The sequence below is a fragment of the Salmo salar genome, chromosome 07, assembly GCF_965601325.2.
Source record: "Salmo salar chromosome 07, fSalSal1, whole genome shotgun sequence".
NCBI classification, from domain to species: Eukaryota; Metazoa; Chordata; class Actinopteri; order Salmoniformes; family Salmonidae; genus Salmo; species Salmo salar.
In genome coordinates, this window is record NC_138297.1 from 42987014 (window position 1) to 43013900 (window position 26887).

The 26887-nt window shown below is 44.8% G+C and overlaps 1 protein-coding gene across 6 annotated transcripts in view; it reads right to left on the minus strand.

Annotated features, from left to right (window-relative positions):
* LOC106609220 (dedicator of cytokinesis protein 4) overlaps positions 1-26887 on the minus strand; it is a 141859-nt gene that overhangs the window by 44487 nt on the left and 70485 nt on the right. For all 6 annotated transcript variants that reach the window (XM_014207754.3, XM_014207751.3, XM_014207750.3 and 3 more), the window contains exons 13-21: positions 23454-23579; positions 15301-15425; positions 14490-14652; positions 11676-11782; positions 5405-5558; positions 3673-3770; positions 3376-3459; positions 2660-2760; positions 318-399 (exon numbers count right to left, since the gene is read on the minus strand). In XM_014207754.3, coding sequence (XP_014063229.1) covers positions 318-399; positions 2660-2760; positions 3376-3459; positions 3673-3770; positions 5405-5558; positions 11676-11782; positions 14490-14652; positions 15301-15425; positions 23454-23579 — 1040 coding nt within the window. The remainder of the gene's footprint in view (positions 1-317; positions 400-2659; positions 2761-3375; positions 3460-3672; positions 3771-5404; positions 5559-11675; positions 11783-14489; positions 14653-15300; positions 15426-23453; positions 23580-26887) is intronic.

A 26887-nucleotide genomic window follows, 5' to 3' on the forward strand; every position in this document is an offset into this window, starting at 1 on the left:
CACCCAGTTACTCCCTGACAATACCACTCATCCACCATAATGCTAGACAACACTGGTATTAAAACATAACGGGGAAAACATATTAGTGTCGCTGATGTGGGTCCCTGCAATTATGTGTGCTACTAGGCCTATTAAAAGTAATGTGTTATGGAAATGTTGAACACCCAAAGCGTAGTATTTCCACTTTTTGAAATTGCATCCAGCAACAATATGAGCGAGAGGGGCGAACAGAGACTAATTAATGATGCTGAGAGATCCTCAACACACACGCTGAAGAGGATGCGTGCGCGCATGTGCGTTCAGGTGCACACACTCACCTTGAGGACCTGCTGAATGTGATCCTGGTGCTCAGCGTCTATGATGCGATCCACGTACCACTTCAGTACTTTGATCAGGTCCCTGTGAAAAACACACATCTAGCATCAACTACTGAGCTCGACCTTCCTCTGCGATCACAATGCATTTCCACCAACAATCCAAGCACCCACCTACCTTTTCCAGAGACACAGCACACAAAGAATACCTTGGTGTAGCGTGAGTAAGCGCATGTAAAAATCTTTGTGTTAAATATGTATGGCGATGGTGTTCATAATCAAACAATGTCTAGGGCTGAACAACCTTCGATTGTGTTCTGTTTATTCGACAAAAGATACAGAACACAAGGGTTGGTTTATAAAACGTCTGTGTGTGGCTGTGCAATCGTGTGATCGCAACACTTCAAATTCACACTGTGTAGTGTATTAACATTAATGGCCAGGTTTGAGAGAGCACACACTTACAGATAATTGAAAAAAATCATAAGAGACATTATGAGTACAAGCAAAGGAAAAATGACAGAGAGAGCAAATGGTCATACAGTAATTTCCACCGAATGAGCATTTGTGTGGGAGATGTTTTCGCCTGATTTCCTGTGATTGGACTGTGATTGCATGTTGATTGGTTTTCCCTTGGGTACATAGTGTACTGAAGAGACAGCCACCATTTTGTTGGAAATAATCAGCTAATAAAAGTGTACAATGTTATTTCTGGGACTGAATAGATACACTACATGAACAAAAGTATGTGGACACCTGCTCGGCCTACATCTCATTCCAAAATCATGGGCATTAATATGGAGACGGTCCCCCCTTTTCTGCTATAACAGCCTTCCACTAGATGTTGGAACACTGCTGCAGAGATTTGCTTCCATTCAGCCACAAGAGCATTAGTGAGGTTGGGCAATTAGGCCTGGCTCGCAGTCGCCGTTCCAATTCATCCCAAAGGTGTTCGATTGGTTTGAGGTCAGGCCAGTCAAGTTCTTCTACACCGATCTCGACAAACCATTTCTGTATGGACCTTGCTTTGTGTACGGGGGCATTGTCATGCTGAAACAGGAAAATACCTTCCCCAAACTGTTGCCACAAAGTTGGAAGAGCAGAATCGTCTATAATGCCATTGTATGCTGCAGAGCTAAGATTTCCCTTCACTGGAACTAAGGGGCCTAGCCCGAACCATGAAAAACAACCCCAGGCCATTATTCCTCCTCCACCAAACTTTACAGTTGGCACAATGCATTCGGGCAGGTAGCATTCTCCTGGCATCCACCAAACCCCGATTTTTCCTTCGGACTGCGATATGGTGAAGCGTGATTCATCACTCCAGAGAACGCGTTTCCACTGCTCCAGAATCCAATGGCGGTGAGCTTTACACCACCCCAGCTGACGCTTGGAATGCGCATGGTGATCTTAGGCTTGTGTGCGGCTGCTTGTCCATGGAAACCCATTTCATGAAGCTCCCGACGAACAGTTGCTTCCAGAGGCAGTTTGGAACTCAGTAGTGAGTGTTGCAACCGAGGACAGACAATTTTTATGTGCTACACGCTTCACCACTCACCGGTCCCATTCTGTGAGCTTGTGTGCCTACCACTTTGCGGCTGAGCCATTGTTGCTCCTAGACGTTTCCACTTCACAATAACAGCACTTACATTTCACCGGGTCAGCTCTAGCAGGGCAGAAATTTAACAAACTGACTTGTTGGAAAGGTGGCATCCAATGACGGTGCCACATTGAAAGCCACTTCAGTACGGGCCATTCAACTGCCAATGTTTGTCTACGACGATTGCATGGCTGTGTGCTCGATTTTATACACCTGCCAGCAACAGGTGTGGCTGAAATAGCCGAATCCACTCATTTGAAGGGGTGTCCACATACTTTTGTATATATAATGTACATACAGTTTTATATTCCACTGAAATCACTGTAGACTATGATTCCAGGGGCAGGCAACACTCTTTCTTTAAATGAGTTTATTTTAGGTAAGCGAGCGGTGAGAGCTTTAGCTGTGAGCCTGGCAGGGGAGGGGTGTTAGTGAGAAATGAGTAGTGTGAGAGCTTAGCAGGTAGTGAGGGCTGAACAGTGTGAGCGTATCACATTGTGAGTTTTGAGGCGACAGCACAGCGTATGAGGAACAGCGAGTGGATTTGCAGGGCCAAATCAACGCGAGATATTGAGGACACATGATCCTAATTATAATTAGGAGGGCGCCACAGGTGACTCATTCACACCACTGAAGCACCTTTGCCGCCCACCGTTATTACCAGGTAGTATACCGTAGGTCTTACCATAGGACAACCATTAAAACAACCATAATACACCCTAGGAGGAGAAAGAGAGAAACACACCTGTAAGACAAGGCTCCAGCAAAATGACTCTCGATGTAGGTATCCATGACGGGTTTGAAATGCTGGAACTTGCTGTCCTGTAGCAGGTTAATAATGTGGACCTGAAAGAGGAAAGGAAATAATTCAACGCTCTTTATTTAGCCAGCAACAAACAACCTATTTATTCAACCTAGCCTCCTATGTGACACAAACTGGCCTAGTTGTACAGATTCATCTCACATCATTGCCTCACATGATAAAGGACAACAGAGCAGAGAGGGGGGGGGGGGGTGTGTGTGTGTGTGTGTGTGTGTGTGTGTGTGTGTGTGTGTGTGTGTGTGTGTGTGTGGTGCGTGATTGACTGAACCGAGTCAACTGCAAGCAGATCAATCCCTCAGCTCTATATTGAGCGTGCAGCATGACTGGACTGGGATTGATCAGCGAAGGCTGCGAAGCGTTACAGTATTAAAACACATCCATCGGCTCAAGCTTCCACTTTTTCTCTCTGGCCTCAGTATCCCACTATTGGGCACAGGCCTTCTTCTCTAATGAGGCTTGGTCTACTTCCCAACACACACGCAAGCACACACACACACAAACACAATTAGTTGTGCCGTCATGACACTCCAATCCTGGCTCCAACCAGTAGTGTTTAGAATCAACCAACGATTAGCTGTCAGGGAGGGAGAAAACAATATGCTAGGAAATAGAAGACCACAGAAGCACTAGCCACTTACCAGGCAGTCAAACACCTTCAGCCCATACCTCTGGGAACTCTCATCCAAGATCCCAAAGAGTGTATCAAGTGTATCCTGTAAAAACTGGTGAGGGAGAGATAGAGCGATAGATATACATAAGAGTGAATATCTATGAGATCATGTGGATGAAAAATCCTATGATACATCTATAAAACACATCTAGGAGACGTTTTCAAGTAAAAGACAAAAAAAGGCCAATCTAAACAGGACATTCTTTGAGTGACGTGATCCTGAACCAATCAGGTTGAAAATAGAGGGCCCGGGGAGGGGCGGTACCTTGACTATCTCAGAGCCATCGATCTCTTTCAGCTTTGACAGGCTGTCATTGATCCTCTCTGGGTGGGCTCTCCACTTCAGCAGGTCTAACATGTCACCTACAGAGACACATGAAGAGAAACAACCACCGTTACATCGTGGAAAACCTCAGTTAGTCTCTCACTACATGTCTATGAGCTGTCTACTCTTGGTTCCGAGACCTAGCACACACACACACACACACACACACACACACACACACACACACACACACACACACACACACACACACACACACACACACACACACACACACTGAGAGAAACATACAGATGTAGGATCTTAATTTGAGCCAGTTTGCTACAGCAGGAAAATAATCCTGCAGCAAAAATGTTTACATTCAAATACACTCTAAGTTTGAATTTCCTGCTTTGCAGGACAATTCTCAGCAACAAAAGTGATCAAATTAAGACTCTACATCTGCACAGTAGCCTGGGTTTCTGCATAATGGAAACTTGCAGTTGTCTTGTCAAACAATATCATGGTGAGGCAATGAAGACACGTTATTGAACTTCCATCACGATTTGGGAAATCCAGAACATTTCTGTCAAAGCAATATGAGGGCGTATGGTTAAAGCGCTAGAATTTAATTACTGAAGTTCCTTCTGGAAAAAACAACGTAATTCATTCTATTCTATTTAAAGGATATAATAAGACAACACATTTACATTCAAACAATCCACGAATTGAAAACAATGATGACAGCTCATAATGTAGCGAGCTTTAAACACAAAGCAATTTTCCAAGTGTTAAATTCCCCAGAATATATGAATACTCAGTCTGTCTTCAACTGCACTTCTGAAGGTGTCTGCAACGTGCCAGTCTGTATGTGAGGAAGTACCTGTACTTCTGTATGTGAGGAAGTACCTGTACTTCTGTATGTGAGGAAGTACCTGTACTTCTGTATGTGAGGAAGTACCTGTACTTCTGTATGTGAGGAAGTAGCTGTACTTCGGGGGGGTGCTGACCTGGTGAGGAAGTAGCTGTACTTCTGGATGTGAGGAAGTAGCTGTATTTCGGGATGTGAGGAAGTAGCTGTATTTCTGGATGTGAGGAAGTAGCTGTATTTCTGGATGTGAGGAAGTAGCTGTATTTCTGGATGTGAGGAAGTAGCTGTATTTCTGGATGTGAGGAAGTAGCTGTATTTCTGGATGTGAGGAAGTACCTGTATTTCTGGATGTGAGGAAGTACCTGTATTTCTGGATGTGAGGAAGTACCTGTATTTCTGGATGTGAGGAAGTACCTGTATTTCTGGATGTGAGGAAGTACCTGTATTTCTGGATGTGAGGAAGTACCTGTATTTCTGGATGTGAGGAAGTAGCTGTATTTCTGGATGTGAGGAAGTACCTGTATGTCTGGATGTGAGGAAGTAGCTGTATTTTCCCAGACAATAAACTAGATATACTCCTTGCACATTGCCTCAAATGACTTTGTGCAGTTTACGTTTCAGAATATTTACACTCAGTGGTAAACTGTTTGAGAATTCAGCAATACTACAGTAATATTCCAGACAAGACAACGACTCCGGACGAGTCAGAAACAGACCGATTATCCACTATCCAGACTAAAGGATACACTTTACACTAGTAAGTGATCTATCGCTGGATAATAGATCCATAGGTGTCGGTCTACTGGTTCAGGTGTAGGTCTACAGTGCAGATGCATGCTCTAATACTTTGACTTCCACCCTTACCATTCTGTGTGAGTTTAGTGGAGCAGAGGAAGGAGGTGATCCAAAAGGATTCCTTGGTGCCTTTCACAGCCTGGTTGTTGCCGGGCAGATTGGCTTTGGAGAAGGGCAGCTTGAGGTAACGGCTAGAGTCCTGGAGGTTAGCATTTTCCTCACACTGAAAGGAGCAGAGATAGAGTACTGGGTTAGTGCCACTACAGGAGACTGGAGAAAAAGGCTACAGTATTATGGTATTTGGTTCGTTACTTAACTGCATTCTCAAACATTAAGGAGTTTGATATACTGCTTCCATACTGCTAGGAAAATGCAGTTCGGGGAATTTAATGTATTATTATCTTCATCATCATTCAAACTACAACAGTATCTTTGTTTCAATTAAACATTGGAAAGGGCTGGGGACCCTATAAAGTAAGCACTGTGCACTTTACAATTCATTAACTGTCAATTATTTTAGCCATGCTTTCTAATGTATCAGCACAGATTGGAAAGCATTTTGAAGCTAGTGATTAACTATGTTCTGAATAACAGTCCAGGTAGGGTATTCGCACTCTGATGCTTACACGTGGTTAGTGCTGAATTCCTCTTCCCTATTTTGGAGATGAGGAAGTAGGCCATGCTAATTTCTTCCAGCTTTTGTCCTGACTTCTATCTGACAGTAAGTGGATTTTTTACACCAATGGAAAACAACACAAGAACATTCTTAAGAGGCATCAAATGCAATTTCCTTAAAACCCTACAGAGAACCCTACAGAGAACCGGCTGCCTCAGAGACACATCTAAGCACTTCAAAGCTCAAGGCTCCAAAAGCAGCTGCATTTATTGTGAATTATAGCACTTTACACACATTTCAAGGCAGCTAAAACTGTGCAAAACGGTCCACCTATAGACTATCCCTTTTTGTTTGCAGACAGGTTAGACTACAGACTGCATCTGAAGCCAGGCCAAGGTGTTTTTAATCTCTCTGTTTCTCCTGTGTGAGGGGAAATGACCTATTAGCAGTGGGAGTCTTCTTAATGAGGTGGTGAGCAGGACTAGGAAAGGGCAGCAGAGAGCAAAGCCCAGAACCACAAGGAGGGAGAGGCTGCTTGATTGCATAATGGTTCTCCCGCTGTCTTGACTCCTCTGTCTGTCTGTCTGTCTGTCTGTCTGTCTGTCTGTCTGTCTGTCTGTCTGTCTGTCTGTCTGTCTGTCTGTCTGTCTGTCTGTCTGTCTGTCTGTCTGTCTGTCTGTCTGTCTGTCTGTCTGTGTCTGTCTGTCTGTGTCTGTCTGTCTGTCTGTCGGTCGAACTAAGATGGGTCGAGACCAGGTATTCCCAAACTGGGGTATGCGTACCCCCAGGGGTAAGCGCAATGCCATCGGGGGTACGCCAAATAAAAATGTGATTCATTTTTTTCTTCACATTCTCAAACAGTCTATTTATATTTTCCAACGGGACTATACATTTGGGTAAGGTTTTTTTCTCGCCTGAGTAGCCTCGTTTCACTGCCAAAAATCAAATTAAACCATCTAGTGTTCAGCGAAATAACAGCACAATGTCAAATACAGGTAGGCTAGTCAAATAATTAACATCCAATCACATTAACCGTTACTCTCTCGCGGGAATTCCACTAACGGTCCTGATGTAGCCAAACGTAGCTGCTGCTCGTACTTATGGCGCAAAAGCCATGACAGGGAGACATAGTGGAGTGGTAACGCGCGTGCAAGCAGTTGCTCCCAACGCCACTTCGGTACACTGCGGCATCCACCGAGAGGCTCTTGCTGCCAAGGGAATAATATGAAACCATCAGCTGTTCTTGTCTATTGATGTTCTGTATTATGTCATTCTGTATTATGTTTCATGTTTTGTGTGGACCCCAGGAAGAGAAGCTGCTGGTTTTGGGGATCCTAATAAAATACCAAATACCAAATGCCTGACAGCTTGAAAGACGTTTTGGACACTACAGTGAAAATGGTTAACTTTGTTAAAGCAAGGCCCCTGAACTCTCGTGTTTTTTCTGCACTATGCAATGATATGGGCAGCGACCATGTAACGCTTTTACAACATACAGAAGTGTGCTGGTTATCAAGGGGAAAAGTATTGATACGTTTTTTTGAATTGAGAGACGATCTTAAAGGTTTTTTTCTGACCATAATTTTCACTTGTCTGACAGCTTGCATGATGACGGGTTTCTCACACAACTGGCCTATCTGGGTGATGTTTTTTCTCGCCTGAATGATCTGAATCTAGGATTACAGGGACTCTCCGCAACTATATTCAATGTGCAGGACAAAATTGAGGCTATGATTAAGAAGTTGGAGCTCTTCTCTGTCTGCATTAACAAGGACAACGCACAGGTTTTTCCATCATTGTATGATTTTTTTGTGTGCAAATGAACTCAAGCTTACGGACAATGTCAAATGTGAAATAGCAAAGCACCTGTGTGAGCTGGGTGCGCAATTACGCAGGTACTTACCCGAAACAAATGACAAAAACAACTGGATTCGTTATCCCTTTCATGCCCTGCCTCCAGTCCACTTACTGATATCTGAACAAGAGAGCCTCATCGAAATTGCAACAAGCGGTTCTGTAAAAATGTAATTTAATCAGAAGCCACTGACAGATTTCTGGAATGGGCTGCACTCAGAGTTTCCAGCCTTGGCAAATCATGCTGTTAAGACACTGATGCCATTTGGCGCCGACAGAGATGGACTCCTCGCTTCGCGTTCTTAGGAAACTATGGAGTATTTTGTTTTTTTATGTATTATTTCTTACACTGTTACCCCAGGACATTTTAAGTCTTATTACATACAGCCGGGAGGAACTATTGGATATAAGAGCAACATCAACTTACCAACATTACGACCAGGAATACGACTTTCCTGAAGCGGATCCTCTGTTTGGACCACCACCCAGGACAATGGATCAGAACCCAGTAGGCGACTCAAAACAACGCTGCCGCAGAAGGGGAAGACGGAGCGGTCTTCTGGTCAGGCTCCGTAGATGGGCACACCGCCCACCGCTCCCGAGTATACTACTCGCCAATGTCCAGTCTCTTGACAACAAGGTAGATGAAATTCGAGCAAAGGTTGCCTTCCAGAGAGACATCAGAGATTGTAACATTCTTTGTTTCACGGAAACATGGCTCACTCGGGATACGTTATCAGAGTCGGTATAGCCACCTGGTTTCTTCGTGCATTGCGTCGACAGAAACAAACATCTCTCTGGTAAGAAGAAGGGCGGGGGTGTATGCCTTATGATTAACGAGTCGTGGTGTGATCATAACAACATACAGGAAGTCCTTTTGTTCACCTGACCTAGAATTCCTTACGATGAAATGCCGACCGCATTATCTACCAAGAGAATTCTCTTCGATTATAATTACAGCCGTGTACTGGATACTGGATAACTGCCTCAATAGGGCCACAGACGATGCAATCGCAAACACACTGCCCTAACCCATCTGGACAAGAGCAATACCTATGTAAGAATGCTGTTCATCAATTACAGCTCAGCATTTAGCACCATAGTACCCTCCAAACTCGTCATTAAGCTCAAGACCCTGGGTCTCGACCCCGCCCTGTGCAACTGGGTCCTGGACTTTGACGGGCCGCCCCCAGGTGGTGAGGGTAGGAAACAACATCTCCACCCCGCTGATTCTCAACACAAGGGTGCGTTCTCAGCCCTCTCCTATACTCCCTGTCCACCCTTGACTGCGTGGCCATGCACGCCTCCAACTCAATCATCAACTCAATCATCAAGTTTGCAGACGACACTACAGTGGTAGACTTGATTACCAACAACGACGAGACGGCCTACAGGGAGGAGGTGAGGGCCCTTGGAGTGTGGTGTCAGGAAAATAACTTCACACTCAACGTCAACAAAACAAAGGAGATGATCATGGACTTCAGCAAACAGCAGAGGGAGCACCCCCCTACCCACATCGACGGGACAGTGGTGGAGAAGGTGGAAAGTTTTAAGTTCCTCGGCGTACACATCACGGACAAACTGAAATGGTCCACCCACACAGACAGCGTGGTGAAGAAGGTGCAACAGCGCCTCTTCAACCTCAGGAGGCTGAAGAAATTTGGCTGGTCACCAAAAACACTCACAAACTTTTACAGATGCACAATCGAGAGCATCCCGTCGTGCTGTATCACTGCCTGGTACGGCAACTGCTCCGCCCACAACCGTAAGGCTCTCCAGAGGGTAGTGAGGTCTGCACAACGCATCACCGAGGGCAAACTACCTGCCCTCTAGGACACCTACACCACCCAATGTCACAGGAAGGCCAAAAAGATCATCAAGGACAACATCCACCCGAGCCACTGCCTGTTCACCCCGCTATCATCCAGAAGGCGAGGTCAGTACAGGTGCATCAAAGCTGGGACCGAGAGACTGAAAAACAGCTTCTATCTCAAGGCCATCAGACTGTTAAACAGCCATCACTCACATTGAGTGACTGCTGCCAACATACTGACTCAATCTCTAGCCACTTTTATAATTAACAGTTGGATGAAATAAATGTATCACTAGTCACTTAAACAATGCCACTTTATATAATGTCTACATACCCTACATTACTCATTTCATACTTATATACTGTACTCTATATCATCTACTGCATCTTGCCTATGCCGTTCGGCCATCGCTCATCCATAAATTTATATGTACATATTCTTAATCATTCCTTTACACTTGTGTGTATAAGGTAGTTGTTGTGAAATTGTTAGATTACTAGAAGCACAAGCATTTCGCTACACTCACATTAACATCTGCTAGCCATGTGTATGTGACCAATAAAATTTGATTTGATTTTGATTTGATTTGAGCGGCTTCTCGGCCCTCACTAGCATGAAAACGAAATACAGGCACAGACTGTGTATGGAAAATGATTTAAGACTGAGACTCTCTCCAATACAACCCAACATTGCAGAGTTGTGTGCATCATTTCAAGCACACCCTTCTCATTAACCTGTGGTGAGTTATTCACAATTTTCAATGAACAAATAAGGTTTTATATGTAAGATGGTTAAATAAAGAGCAAAATGATTGATTATTATTATATTATTATTTGTGCCCTGGTCCTATAAAAGCTCTTTGTCTCTTCCCACGAGCCGGGTTGTCACAAAAACTCACACGTATTCTTATGTTTAATAAATATATCGTATAGTGTGTGTGTGGCAGGCTTAAAATGATGGCAAAAAACAACATCTGAGAGTGCGCTGACCCTGCTAGAGGGGTTACGCAGCTGGAGGTTGAATAATTGAAGGGGTACGGGACTATAAAAAGTTTGGGAACCACTGGTCTAGACAACCTATAACCCGTCTGTCTCTCTACAGTACCTTGGATCTCTCTACAGTACCTTGGATCTTTACCCCTGCCTGTGTCTCATTCTCTGTCTCCGAAGAGTCCAGACTATCCACAACCTGTGCATGCTCTCTTACCGTGCCTTTCTTCTTATAAAACTAACAGACCACCTACAGTGCTCTGTATCCCTTCCTGTCGCTCCCTTAACCCACAGCCTCAGTGCTAACTAGCCTTGCCGGTCTCGTAGAACAGCTTCTTGCTAGCCTGCAGCAAACTATTGTGTGCTCTGTAATCTCTGTCTCTGCAGCTTATGCTCCGTAGCCCTGTCGATCTCAACCTACAATTACCCAGAGTTACACCCCAAAACAGGCAACAGGCCCCATAACGCAGAGCTGTGTTTAATTGGCTATGCCTGAGGGTTGGTTTAAATGCTGTTTGCTTTGGACAGGCCATGGGTTAAGTGGAGAGCTTACTGGGGTAGTAAAGAAAACAAGCTGGGATGGCAAGCGCCTGTTTATGACAGAGTATAAGCTGGAAAAGTATCAACGGGAAATAGCAGTGTGAGCATGTGACACACACACACACACACACCTCCGCCCATGTCTCATGGTTAGTGGACATTACATAAACAGATATTACTCATCATTCTGCTAGCCTACTCATTGCTGAAGCATCTGACTCACCTAGCCACCACTCTGGAGCCAAGCAGCCACAATCAATCATGGTAATGGGACTGCGTTATTACAGTGCTTTTTTCTCAAGGTCTCAAAGAGCTTTACATGAAACAGTATGGATTGACTCATCGCCCACTAATGTGGAACGCCTACCTAAGTGACGACGATCATGGTGGACAGGTGAGAAATGATTGTGTGTGTGTGTGTGTGTGTGTGTGTGTGTGTGTGTGTGTGTGTGTGTGTGTGTGTGTGTGTGTGTGTGTGTGTGTGTGTGTGTGTGTGTGTGTGTGTGTGTACAGTAGGACTCCAGTACCTTATGAATGATGAGCTCGTGGGTGCCGTCCGGTAGTGTCCGTCCGTCCTCCTGCATCAGATGAACGAAGGAGTAGCCAAACAGCTTCTTCTCCCCTTTGTCTTTCGCTGTGGAACACCGCACACATCCACCGTCACTATCCGGAAACACACTATCACCGCTACCCTCTACTACTCTACGATCAGACAGCTATGCTATAGAGTGCAAGACGTACGCATCACATGTGGCTGGTGGCACCTTAACTGGGGAGGATAGCATTCCATTCACTCCACTCCAGACATTATTTTGAGCCATCCTCCCCTCAGCAGTCTCCTGTGTTATGCATCCATTCAACCTGAAAGCTCTATCGCTATGTTTAGAGCCTTGGAGGAAGTGAGGGAAAATGGTGCCTTTATTAAAGGTAGAGGGTTTAAAAACAACACCTACGAGTGTCAGATCAGGGAGTGGACGTCACATGAGAATTGTTCCTGAGTGTTGTGGGAGAGGGTGAGACTCGCTCAACTACAGGCCTGGAAGAGGATTACGAGGAGATTCTGGAGACACAGGCCCTTTTTGCATTGATGAAAGTTTAAGGAGATTCTCAAGAGGTATCGGGAAAAAAAGCCAGAGAATAGACTAATTACTGTAATGTAAAGCTGTGAAATGCTCACGTCTCGACCACTACCTAAGGAGGTAGCGCGCGACATTCGTCTGACAGTTGCCTCCTCCCCAAGCAGGGCAGTGTAAATAGAATTGTCTCGTTGAGCCTAACACACCTACAGTAAACATCGTAACAGCAGAGCAATGTTTTTGAAACCGCTGAAATATATAGACATAGACATATCTTTATATTTGAAACTTGTTTTATTGAGTTAACTTAAATTGCAGTAACAGCCTATTTCATTTAGAAATTGTTGTCATAGCTTTAAGAAGCAAAAAAGAGGTGAACTCTGCCTGGCTGGCTGCACTGAGTCACGTTAAACAGCTGATGTCCACTCCCCAGTGAATTACTCATGTTTTCAGCTGCAACTTCATGATTTTTATGATATTGATAAAATTGAAGCCTGGTTTGTTCTAATGTTGTAAGATAGTATATTCATATGGGAGGGGTAACCCTTCATTTTTTATATGCTAATATTATGAAGACATGTTGTTAGGTCTAGCTAGCTAGCTAGCTAGCAGAAACTGCTTTTGTCTTGAAGCTAAAATATGAGTGTACATGCGATAATTGTATTTATTCATTATTGTCTGCACATGCTTGTGAATTGTTTCATTATTCAAGAGTGTAATGTGGTTTGGTTGCATTATTCAAGAGTGTAATATTGTTAATATGAAAAGTTTCTTGCATACCCTTATGAAAAAATATTGCAGTCAGAGTGCATTATAACTGCAGTTATTCTGCAATTACTGCGGCGAAAATACCACAGTCGGCTGAAGTTACTGCACTTTTACTGCCGTTTCAAAACTGAAATGTTTTTTATAAGGGTAGTGGAATAGTTTGTTGTTAACATACTTACTGGCTAGTGGCTATACTATAGGCTAACGTGACTGGGATATTTACGGTAAATTTTAAGCTGCAGCGCAAGAATGTCTGTTGCCAAGCCCCCGAACTCTCTCTCGGCAACAACAACGGCCCAAAGCCTAGCAAAAGGCGAATAGCTAAGTCACACTGTACTGTACAGTGGCACCCTCCCTGCATACTTCATAAGCTTACAATAATATCATGACCGTCCGATGCTAATGTCAATTGAAAAGTTTACGTACATATTATGTCAATTGAAATCACATCGTGGTGTCTCCGCTGCAACTCTCTTCAATCTAAATACGCCCACAAATCTCTTTAAATCTCTCCCCTGACCTCTGACCCAACTGTGACCTCTGACCTTACGGCTTCTGCCCCACACAGTGTTGCTAATCTAGCGACTTTGCCGCTATATTTTATCGAGTTTTCAGACCCCTCCACACAGGCAGAGAAGCATGGAGGGGGGGGGGGGGGGGGGGGTGCGGTGGGATAGGGGGCGAAAACACTACATCAGGGACTGTAGCTGTGCCGCAGCAAGGTAAATTGGTGCTGTGACAAAACGTCATCTAGCGACTTCTAGCGACAAATCAAGGAGCAAATAGCAGTTCTCACTGACAAATTGTTGGCAACACTGGCCCCACAGTCTCAACAGATAGCTGTTATCATAGAAACAAAGTAGAACCTCTAAAACTGCAATCACTGGAGCCGTCACCAAATGTAAGATATTAGCATTAGATGTGTGTGAGATACAGTAGGTGGCGGCGGTGTGGGTAAAAGTTGTTGTGTGTTGTACTGTTTTTTTGACTTGTGCTTCAGTTGTGTATGTCATCTATTCTCTTGGCAGGCTAGCCTCGACAGATTAATAGATTAATAGTAGATTAATTAACAGAAAACATTATAGTACCAAGTTCAATTAATACTTTTAACTATTCGGAAGATTCAGTGTCAGCTATGTAAAACTCATTACAAAAAAGGATAATAGTAATGGAAAAACTTAGAAATAATGTATTGTCAAAAACAAAACATTTAAAACACTCCACAACCATAATATCACTGGCTGTGCTGCCCAAATTACAAGTTCATTTAGAGAGATAGAGTCCCCTCTGGCTACATTCCCAATGTCAGTAGTAATAACCCAATATCAACTGTATAGGCCTCCAACCTCTACAGAGCCACAGAGCACATCAACACGTTGTGTGAGAGAGTCTGCTATCCCCAAATCACACATCAGAGGAGTCATGACTGGCTTGTTATTAGTCTCATAATACAAAACATGTATATAGTAATATTGGAGTGGTGGAGTAGTATCTTACTGGAGCAGTGTCTGAACTCAAAGCGGACGTGCGCGCCCCTGAACATGTCCACAGGGATGGGTAGTTTGATCTGCTCAGCCCAGCGGGGACTGTTGTTGTGGTAGAGCACAAAGGAGTGGTACTCATCCCCACCAGGCTCCCCTGAACCAGCCGCTACATAACTCTGGAGGAGAGAGAGAAGAGGAGAGAGGTAGAGAGGCAGGTAGAGAGGGGGGAGAGAAAGACAGAGGATAAAGAGAGGGGAGAGAAGGGAGGGAGGGATGGAGGAGAGGTATAAGGGGGAGAGGAAAGAGGAGGGGTAGATAAGACAGGGCAGAGGAGAGAGCGGGGTTAATAGGTAGAGGAGATGAAAGCAAGAGATGGAGAGGAGGAGGAGGAGGGAGATTGCAGGACACACACACTGTTTACTGGACCTGTGACGCACAGCACTCTCAGTCTCCCGCTCTGGCTGAGTGAGTGACAGGGTTGCATGCAGAGGTGAGCTCTAGCAGCAGCAGAATCAAATCTATTTTCTGCATATGGCTGCAGCATCCTGTCTGATCAGGAAACCACAGTGTTTTACAGAGAAAACTAGTACCCTAGCAATGACCAACACCATGTGCCAAAACCCATCCTCATCTCACATCTAGCTGAGGCAGATAGATAAATCCCACATCCAGTACACACCAGATGTACCCACATAGGCCTTCAGCATTAGACAACATTAGCCTCGTTCAGTCTGATTGAACCAGGTCACAACAATACACCTACGAGAATTGAAAGCACAATCATGCCTGTAGTATGAAAAACCATAAGGAATGAATGATCTTACCTTCATGACCTGGCCTTCGATGTCCAGCACATAGACCGTGATCTCCACGTTCCTGGCAACGCTCTTCCCTCCTTTCTCAAACTCTCCTTTCTCCAGCGTCACGTAAAGGTCATTCCTCATCTCTCCTGCAGGAGGGCGAACAGAGTGGTTCAAACAACAAGAAAGAAAGAATGTTGCACACTCTGTATATAGATAAACCTAACCAACGCTTCGTTATTTTTTACCAGTTGAAATAACAGGCATACTCATCTAGTGTTTGGTTGATTATATTTTAATGTATAAAAACATTAGCCATTTGCTTCATTCTATAGCTAGAGGATTCCTGATATTTCCAGGAGTGAGAAGTATACTTTTTTTTTGCCTTTGTCTGTTGTGGTCTAGTACTGTTTTTTTGCTAGCTAGGGCCATCTACTTTAAGTGGTGTCTGTCTTCCCAGTGGTCAACTGCTCATAATTTGCAGATAGTTGTTGACACATCAACCAGGATCAAGGGGCAGAGCAATGGCAGGAATCTGTTGCTTGTTTTGGTAATCAGTGGCTGTATTGGAGGGGGAAGGTTTTCACCTCTCCTAGGCAATCAGCAATTAGTACAGGGAGGTGTATTCTCCACCTCTGCTAGACAATTAGCAATTATTGTTCATTCTTCAGTCTCCCCTGGCTTCTTAGCAGCGGCTTACCGTCGATGAAACAAAGACTCTTCTCCCGAGTTGTTTGAGGAAGGCTCCACACCACTCTCTCACTTGAGTATCTTACCTAGTTTTTTACGGACTAATCAACTTTGTACTCTTTTGTAGCGTTGTCAACGATGCGTGTGTTTTCTATACCTGTTTTACAGACACTCCCCACACCTTGGCTGCAACCCATGTGGAATTCTGGCTTCTCTGGTAGCGTTTGGAACTGCCAATCATCTCCACTTATGCTGCCTGTCAGACCCTTGACTTTTTGGCCGTGATGGAGAAATGGATCACCCCGGAGAACACTGCTACTCCAGCTGTTCTTTCTTCATCTGACTGTTTTCTCATAGTCCGAGAGCATCTGGCCGTCGCGGTGGTGGCACAGGTCTACTAATTTCTAAGTGGAGATTCTCTTTCCTTCCTCTCTCACCTGTCCATCTCCTCATTTGAATTCCATGCTGTCACTGCCACTCAAGCTTAACCTGTTAGGGCTAGGGGGCAGCATTGACACGGCTGGATAAAAAACATACCCGATTTAATCTGGTTACCACTCCTACCCAGTAACTAGAATATGCATATACTTATTACATATGGATAGAAAACACCCTAAATTTTCTAAAACTGTTTGAATGCTGTCTGTGAGTATAACAGAACTCAAATGGCAGGTCAAAACCTGAGAGATTCCTTTACAGGAAGTGGCCTGTCTGACCATTTGTTGAACTTCTTTTCCATCTCTATCATTTACTAAGGATCTCTGCTCTAACGTGACACTTCCCACGTCGTCCATAGGCGCTCAGAGCCCGGGAAAAAACAGAATGTCGTCATTCCAGCCCCAGGCTGAAACACATTATCGCCTTTCTCAAGTGGCCGATCAAGGGACACTGGCTTATGCGCGTGACCCCGACCGCCCCCGCCTTTGGGATTTTTTCCTCTGTTTGCCGAAAAGGAGATTCCCTGTCGGAATATTATCGCTTTTCTACGAGAAAAATGTCGTAAAAATTGATTTTAAACAGCGGTTGACATGCTTCGAAGTACGGTAATGGAATACTTAGAATTTTATTGTCACGAATTGCGCCATGCGCGTGACACTTCTTTACTATTTCGGATAGTGTCTGGAACGCACGAACAAAACGCCGCTATTCGGATATAACGATGGATTATTTTGGACCAAACCAACATTTGTTATTGAAGTAGCAGTCCTGGGTGTGTATTCTGACGAAGACAACAAAAGGTAATGAAACTTTTATAATAGTAAATATGATTATGGTGAGTGCTAAACTGCATCGCTGTGCCACGAGAGATTCTGGGTTTGAGTCCAGGCTCTGTCACTGCCGGCCGCGACCGGGAGGCCCATGGGGCGGCGCACAATTGGTCCAGCGCCGTTAGGGAGGGTTTGGCCGGCAGGGATGTCCTTGTCTCATCTCGCACTAGCGACTCCTGTGGCGGTGCACGCTGACACAGTCGCCAGGTGTACGGTGTTTCCTCCGACACATTGGTGCGGCTGGCTTCTGGGTGGGATGGGCATTGTGTCAAGAAGCAGGGCGGCTTGGTAGGGTTGTGTTTCGGAGAACGCATGGCACTCGACCCTCGCCTCTCCCGAGTCCGTATGGGAGTTGCAGCGACGAGACAAGACTGTAACTACTACCAATTGGATACCACGAAATTGGGGAGAAAAAAAGGGGTGAAAAATACAACAACAAAAAAGCTTAACCTGTTGGGGATAGGGGGCAGTATTTGCACGGCCGGATAAAAAAACGTACCCGATTTGATCTGGTTACTACTCCTGCCCAGTAACTAGAATATGCATATAATTATTGGCTTTGGATAGAAAACACCCTAAAGTTTCTAAAACTGTTTGAATGGTGTCTGTGAGTATAACAGAACTCATATGGCAGGCAAAAACCTGAAAAGATTCCTTACAGGAAGTGGCCTGTCTGACCATTTCTTGCCCTCCTTGATCATCTCTATCCAAAACAGGGATCTCTGCTGTTACGTGACACTTCCTACGGCTCCCATAGGCTCTCAGAAGGCGGGAAAAAGCTGAATGATGTAATTCCAGCCCCAGGCTGAAACACATTAGCGCTTTTGGCAAGTGGCCGATCAGAGGACAATGGGCTTAGGCGCGTGCACGAGTCGACCCCATGCTTTATTTTCTTTCGTCTTTTTACCTAAACGCAGATTCCCAGTCGGAATACTATCGCTTTTTTACGAGAAATGGCATAAAAATTGATTTTAAACAGCGGTTGACATGCTTCGAAGTACGGTAATGGAATATTTAGAAATTTTTGGTCACGAAATGCGTCGTGCTCGTCACCCTTCTTTACCATTCGGATAGTGTCTTGAACGCACAAACAAAACAGAGGATATTTGGATATAACTATGGATTATTTGGGACCAAACCAACATTTGTTATTGAAGTAGAAGTCCTGGGAGTGCATTCTGACAAAGAACACCAAAGGTAATAACATTTTTCTTATAGTAAATCTGACTTTGGTGAGTGCTAAACTTGCTGGGTGTCTAAATAGCTAGCCCTGTGATGCCGGGCTATCTACTCAGAATATTGCAAAATGTGCTTTCACCAAAAAGCTATTTTAAAATCGGACATATCGAGTGCATAGAGGAGTTCTGTATCTATAATTGTTATGCTTTTTGTGAACGTTTATCGTGAGTAATTTAGTACATTTTTAGTAAATTCACCAGAAGTTTGCGGGGGTATGCTAGTTCTGAACGTCACATGCTAATGTAAAAAGCTGGTTTTTGATATAAATATGAACTTGATTGAACAAAACATGCATGCATTGTATAACATAATGTCCTAGGTGTGTCATCTGATGAAGATCATCAAAGGTTAGTGCTGCATTTAGCTGTGGTTTGGGTTTTTGTGACATTATATGCTAGCTTGAAAAATGGGTGTCTGATTATTTCTGGCTGGGTACTCTGCTGACATAATCTAATGTTTTGCTTTCGTTGTAAAGCCTTTTTGAAATCGGACAGTGTGGTTAGATTAACGAGAGTCTTGTCTTTAAAATGGTGTAAAATAGTCATGTTTGAGAAATTGAAGTAATAGCATTTCTAAGGTATTTGAATAACGCGCCACAGGATTCCACTGGCTGTTACGTAGGTGGGACGATTTCGTCCCGCCGACCCTGAGAGGTTAACATTATTGTCATCTATCGCCCACCAGGTGCCCTTGGAGAATTCCTCAATGAGATTGACGTCCTGATAAGCTCATTTCCTGACGATGGCTCACCGCTCTTCGTACTTGGCAACTTCAACATCTGCCGTCGATTCCATTTCTTTCCCATCCTTGCCTCTTTTCACCTCACCCTTTCTCAATCCCCTCCAACTCACAAGGCAGGCAATATGCTTGACCTCATTTTTACTAGAGGCTGTTCGTGTACTAGTCTCACTGCAACCCCTCTCCAGGTCTCTGATCACTACTTTGCTTCCTTCTCCATCTCCCTTTCCTCTAACCCTAACCACTCAGCCCCTACCCAGATGCTCATGCTCTGTCACAATCTTCACACTCTCTCTCCTCTTCTATCGTATGTTCTGTCTCCCGTCTGCTAAATCCTTCTCCCTCCTGTCTCCTGATTATGCCTCTTTGACCCTACTCCTCCCTTTCCGCATCCTATGACTCGCACTGTTCCCTTTCCTCCAGGCCGGGGTCGGCCCTCCCTTCCTTCTCTGTGGCTGAGTGACTCATTGCGAGCTTACAGAACAGGGCTGCGGGCAGCTGAGCAAAAATTTAGGAAAACTAAACTTCCGGAGGACCTATCATCCTTTCACTCCCTCCTATCTACCTTCTCTTCCTATGTATTCCTCTGTACGTGGCTAAAGCCACTTTAAAATGTCAAGATTCTGCCTCTAACTCTAGGAAACTCCTTTCCACCTCTCTCTTTAATCGGCAGGTAGCCTAGTGGTTAGAGCATTGGGCCAGTAACCGAAAGGTTGCTAGATCGAATCCCTGATCTGACAAGGTAAAAATCTGTCATTCTGCCCCAGAACAAGGCAGTTAACCCACTGTTCCTAGGTTGTCATTGTAAATAAGATTTTGTTCTTAACTGACTTGCCTAGTTAAATAAAATAATAATCCTCCTCCCTCTCTTCAGACTAAAGGTTGACTACATCCCCCTACTCATTCACTCAGCCTATAAAGTCCGCCTGTCTCACTCACACAACTACCATTTGCCTTGAACTCTTTCTCCCCTCTCTCCAGATGATATCCTGCGTCTAATGAGGTCTGGCCACCCAACAACCAGCCCACTCAACCCCTCCTCCCTTCTCAAAACCATCTCTTGAGACCTTCCATTCCTCACTTCCCTCATCAACTCATCCCTGACCACTGGCTGCGTCCCCTCTGACTTCAAAATGGCCTGAGTTGCTCCCCTCGAACACTCGACTCAACTGACATCAAAAACTATAGACCTGTATCCCTTTTTGTTTTCTTTCATACACTTGAGCGTGCCGTCTCTGATCAACTTTCTAGTTATCTCTCTCAAACTATCTTCTTGATCCTAACCAGTCATGCTTGGAGACGGGTCACTCAACCGAGACTGCTCTTCTCTGTGTCACGGAGGCTCTCCGCACTGCCAAAGCTGACTCTCTCTCCTCTGTTCTCATCCTCCTAGATCTATCCACTGCCTTTGACACCGTGAACCATCAGATCCTCCTCTCCACCCTCTGAGGGCTGGGTGCTTCAGGCACTGCACACTCTTGGATTGCATCCTACCTGGCAGGCTGCTCCTACCAGGTGACGTGGAGAGGATCTGTGTCTGCAATCTGTACTCACTACTGGTGTACCCCAGGGCGTTCGGCCCTCTTTTCTCTATACACCAAGTCACTCGGCTCCGTCATATCAAGCTCAACCTCAACAAGATGGAAATGCTCTTCCTCCCGGGGAAGGCCTGCCCGCTCAAAGACCTCTCTATCACGGTTGACAACTCCAGAGTATCGTCCTCTCAGCGTGCAAAGAACCTTGGCGTGACTCTGGACAACACCCTGTCATTCTCTGCAAACATCAAAGCAGTACACTCTGTTCTGCCACCTCAGGTCTCTTGGACCTCCCACCCCACGGGATGGCAGCTCCCCCTCAGCCCTGACCAAGCTTTTTTTTCTGTCCTGGCACTGCAATGGTGGAACCAACTTCCCCCTGAAGCTAGGACAGCAGAGTCCCTGCCCATCTTCCGAATACATCTGAGACATATCTCTTCAAACAGTATCTTAAATAATCCTCCTCGTCACTTGGGGATTAATTATATGGATGTGTATACTAACATTTTTTATTTTTTCCTGTGTTTCAGTGGTCACTTATGATATACATGTTAGTTAAATAAGTTAAGCAGAAAAGTCTGTATCAGCAAAGAGAAGGCATCGACACATCACACTGTCAGCAAGGATAGGGTGACCTCTTCACCCCAGTGACAGACATGGAAGTGACAGGGTTGGCACAGATCTGTTTTCAGGGCAGACGGGTCTGAGGGTTCTGAATCTGAACATTCCACAAAAACAACAACATCCCAAAGGCTGGCAAAAGGCGTATAGCGGCACCCTCCCTGCATACTTCATATAGCTGACAATAATATTAAAAATAAATCAATGTGCTTGGTTTTCACTTGCGCCTGCACTTTCAGGCGTGTGTGTGGGGGGTGTGGGGGGGTGTGGGGGGGGGCCTCTGGAAGTAGAATGGATGTATGGTAAAAGTGCAACTATAGCATTAAAGACGGCAGGTGCTTCCTGCAGTATGACTCAGACGGGTGACATGGATGCTACACACACAGTCATATGCTATTCTATCACCTCATCACCCGGTACCCCGGACCACAAGGTGTGACAGGTGTGACAGGTAAACCAGACGCTCTTCATTTACTTTGTGAGATAAGGAGAATCACATCCCCCACTTACACTCTGAGCTAGTGGGAAGTTTTAGTTCAGTTATGTACAGCAACAAAATACTATCTATAGCCGGGGCACCGCTGGAAGGTCCGCATTCAACAGTAGCTAGTAGCTGCCTCGTATGAAAACAGTCTCCTGAGGAGGTCTGTCTAACTTCACCGCCTAGAGAATAATTACAGGAAAGGACACATGTATACGCTCAAGGCATAACTGTGGCTCAGTTGGTAGAGCATGGTGTTTGCAACGCCAGGGTTGTGGGTTCGATTCCCACGGGGGACCAGCACGGGGGGAAAAAATTATGAAATGTATTCACTACTGTAAGTCGCTCTGGATAAGAGCGTCTGCTAAATGACTAAAATGTAAATGTTTTTGGAGAAGTATCACAATGTAGCAAGGCAACATCTGCACGAGAGAAGACAGGTCCGTATCCACTTCAGAGAATAGTCAGCCACAGAATAGAAACGAGAGGAAGTCATCTTCTTCCAGCCCGTGTGTGTTTGTGTGTGTGTGTGTATGTGCGCGCACGCGCAAATAGCTCTCCACATCTCTATCTAATGGCATCCAGTGTTCAACTCAACCCAGAGAGATCGACTCTCTCGCTCACCACACACACACCCACACCCCCAGCCTGGAGAGGCTGACAGAGAGAGCAGCGCAGCCTGACTATAATCCTTTGCCTACAGGAGCGTACACACACTAAAATCCCTAGCCCAGGGGCACAGTGAAAGTGGGAGCAGACTGACAAAGACCGTGACTATAAATCTTGAGTTACCGTAGAAGGCAAAACACTGGGGGGGGGGGGGGGGGGGCGGGACACAGCGAACGGTTCCTCGTTTTGTGTTTATTTTTATGTGAATGGACGTTCACGTGGATTTTTATCTTCTTTCAAACAATGGCTTTATGTTTGTTTTGCAAGTACGTTTTACTGTACACTTTACTATGTACAGTCATTCATGCCAATACACACTCACCGGACAGTTTATTAGGTCATCTAGTACCGGGTTGAACCTCCCTTTGTCTTCTAGAACAAACCCCACTTTGCCCGGCATTCAATTGTTGCTCAATTGTTATCAAGGAACCTAACCTTTTGCCAGGAAAAGTAGTGGGTTCCGAGATGCCGTTATTTGTCTGTTTATGGCCCGATTCTTACCATTTTCCTTTGACCTCTCATCAACACGCTGTTTATGCCCACAGGACTGCCGCTGACTGGATGTTTTTTTGGTTTGTTGCACCATTCTCTGTACACCTTAGACACCGTCGTGCGTGAAAAGCCCAGGAGGGCGGCCGTTTCTGAGATACTGGATTTGGGCGCCTTGCACCGATGACCATACAACGTTCAAAGCAGCTTAGGTCACTTGTTTTGCCCATTCTAACGTTCAATCGATCAGTAACTGAATGCTTCGATGCCTGTCTGCCTACTTAATATAGCAGGCCACGTGACTCACTGTCTGCGGGAGCGATCCATTTCCGTGAACCCGGTGGTGTACATTGGCCATGCGTGTAGATTTACCTGCAAAACCAGTGCAGTACAGACATCGTTATGTTTTGACCAAAGAAGAGGTTAGCTGCGTGGGTGGTTTCTTACCTGGCATGATGATGTCAGAGAAGCCCAGTTTCTTGGTGATGGACACTCCTCTGGTGAACAACACCATGTACTCTCTCCTCAGCTGTTCAATGTCCCCGTGCAGCAACTGGAGAGATACAGCCAGGCCTGGGAACAGAAGAAGCCCACACAAATGTTTAGAATTAAAGTGATGCATCTTGAATAATTGACATATATAGTAAGAAACGACACACACACACACACACACACACACACACACACACACACACACACACACACACACACACACACACACACACACACACACACACACACACGAGTCAGACTACGGTATGCTTTAAGAAGAAATAATAAGAGAAAGCATGGGTGTTGTCTCCATCTAATATATTGGAAAACACCCAATAAATGTAAAATGTCAGACTGTGGCCTTGGAATAAAACCCCTGCTTCTATTTTCAGTATTTTTTTTCCATTTTCACATCGTTCCACATCTCCTTGACGCCATGCTAGATATTGCTCCGGTTTTCAGGGAAGTGAAAAAGGCTTTTGGTCAACCAGACCATTGATCCTGTCATTCTGAAATGTTTCAGGGCACTATGTTCTCGAATTTAGAAACTGCTGCATATTTCGCTGGCCTGCTAATTGGAGAAGCTACAGCACTTTGTGGCCCAAGATGGCAAGGTTTTAATTCCCCCCAAACTACAATATCCACACACACACATATATAGATGCACGCACACACATTCCTTGAACAGATTCATCTGTCACGGTTCAAACCACAGGAATACAGAGGCAGCGGTCTTGTAACAACACTGAAATCCTTCCACAGTAACGTTATGTTTCAACACGGCACAGTCAAGGCTTGATCAATAATCAAAGAAGAGAAACCCATTAAGTTTGGGTGGAGATTCCACAGTACTTGGGGCATGTCCGCCTTGCCCTCCCTTTCATGTGGATGAAGCCCATGGCGCAGCGCAGCCTCACAGCCACTCCAGGGCCACAATTAGGCAAACCCCTGCTTCATTACTATTCTACACAGTAACACGCAAGAGTATTCAGGGCTGCCAGCCTGCCTGCCACCGCTTTGACACTCTCTCCCCTCTGTCCTCCTCACTGGCTTTTCACCAACTTAACACAAGGAGCACAGGGAGCAACAGGATGGAACATTTCCGCTGTTCAACAACAACAACAACACACAGCCTTGTGTTGCTTCTGTCCGTTGCGGAGCCTCATTCTCTGTCACTTTTGCCGACTCCGTACCCTCCCTCTCTCTCTCTCCATATTCTCTCCATCTCTCTATTCCTGATTATTCCTTCTCTCTCTTCTCTCTCCCTCTCATCCTCGCTCTATGATTATTCAAACCAATATCATATCCCACATTCCTCTGCTTCAGATTTTCTCGTATTTTCTTCATTCGTCTTTATCCGTGTTAATTGGCTAGCTGCTAGCTAATATCTCTCCATGGCTGGTTTTGGTTGGTAGTTGGAAGCTCTACACAGCGAGCCCCGCTACGCAGCACAGCACTGCACACCACCACTCATTTTAATTGTTCCCCTGACAACCAGACTAATGAATTTAGGGCCTTTAATTATGCAAGTTATTTCACCATCTCCTGCATCAATGATTTATAAGGGCAGGACCTGTGGAGGAGAGAGCGGATGCGCGCAGTCACCTGGCTACAGGGCTGAGAGGCTCAACTGATTGTCTTTTAGTGCAGTCGTATAGTAGCCTGCTTCAATACAGCAGAACGTGTAAGGGGCTGGAGTTGATATTGAAATGAAGCGGATACATACTGTAAAGTAGGAATGGTGGATGGCTTTAAATACACAGAATTAGCGGGGGAAACAAGGGTTCTCAGTCAAGTCAAATCCAAGTGAAGTGTAATGTGGTTTGTTCTGCAGAAGTCAACATTTCTACCTCCTTCGGAATGACTCATCTGCTTTCATGCTTAACATGCTGTTACTAAAAAAGGTTTTCACATGCAGGGTTTCCATGGAACTACTCCATACACTGTGATTATGTCAAAGTTTTATGCCGAATCATAATTAATGAATGCGCCCTCGCTCCTCAATGAGCCAAACAGCACTGGTTTGACATAATTTATCAGCAACTGCTGTATCAATCCATATCGCATTCATCATCATTCAGATGAAACGCACACAGCTTTACCGTAATGTAGTTTGAACTGTCCCCGTTTCATTTTTCAGCGGCTGTGAAACAGGAAAGGGGAAGCTTGATCCAGCACTGAGTATGATCGATGGTACAATCTGGAAGGTATTCGATGGAAAGCGCCGGAGCTTCTGATGAACACAACTTAACAGGCCAGGGTCAGAGAAATGTGCATTTTAAAATAATTCCACTACAGAGGACACATCAACTCTACTTCAGTCATGTGACGGGATGTGATGTGATGCGATGCGATGTGTGTGTGTGGGGAGAATGGGTGAGTTGATGAGCAACAGGACGAAAACGATGCATAATGATGTAAACACCAATTGTGAATGAAGAACAGGGTGGGCCATTCTATTGTTTTGATCAATACTAATTATAGGCCTAATCTTAAAATGGTATGTTACCTTTATCAGTTCACCGAATCAAAGCTGTCTTATCAGTCGACTCTGGCCTACTTGGAATAGGCTACACGGTGAGCGTAATTCTACATGCTGAATGGCTTTCAATATCTGGGAAAATATCCACTTTGGGCAGCAGGCACGAGTGTCTGAGAATGTGGTGATGAGGCTTGTTACACCTCACGTTGGCAAGGGAAGCAATGTCCCCACGGAGAATTGCTTCACTTCACTTTAATTGGCGAACAAGTTGCTTGCAAAGAAAACAAGTCTGGCCGGCACCATGAACAAAGTGAGTCGGGAGCTCCCTCCCTCTGCACAAAATAAGGCAACTGCCCAACTGTTGTGGTTTAACAGTGTGGAAGAATGACAAGACACAAAGACAAAATAGGAGACTACAACCAAACGAAGGTATGTCAAAGTGTGTCAAGATATTGAAAGTAAAAATTAAAAAAAATTGTGTCAACTGTTAGGACAAGGGATAACATTAAATTAAATCCAACGAATGCCATTGCGTGAAGACGCACACAAACACGAGCTGACAATAATTGATTATTTTTGACTGCTGTCATATTCATTATGAGTCCTTTATAGCTTTTTTTTTGCAGAGTTTCACTATTTATGAAGGCCAGTTGGCACTTATAATGATGTTTAGGCTACGTTTTCATCATTTGACTGGGCGTCAAATGACCATGTGTCTTGGTGGTTGGGTTATTTTTATTTTGTCCATATACAAAAAAAGCTACTACCATGTTCCAATGCATATGCTTTCTGTTTCATCGTTGTAACAATGGCACTCCACTAATAAAATTGATTGAACACTTGAATTTGAGCAATTTTTATATTGATTGAACACTTGAATTTTAGCCATTTTTATTCTTATATATTA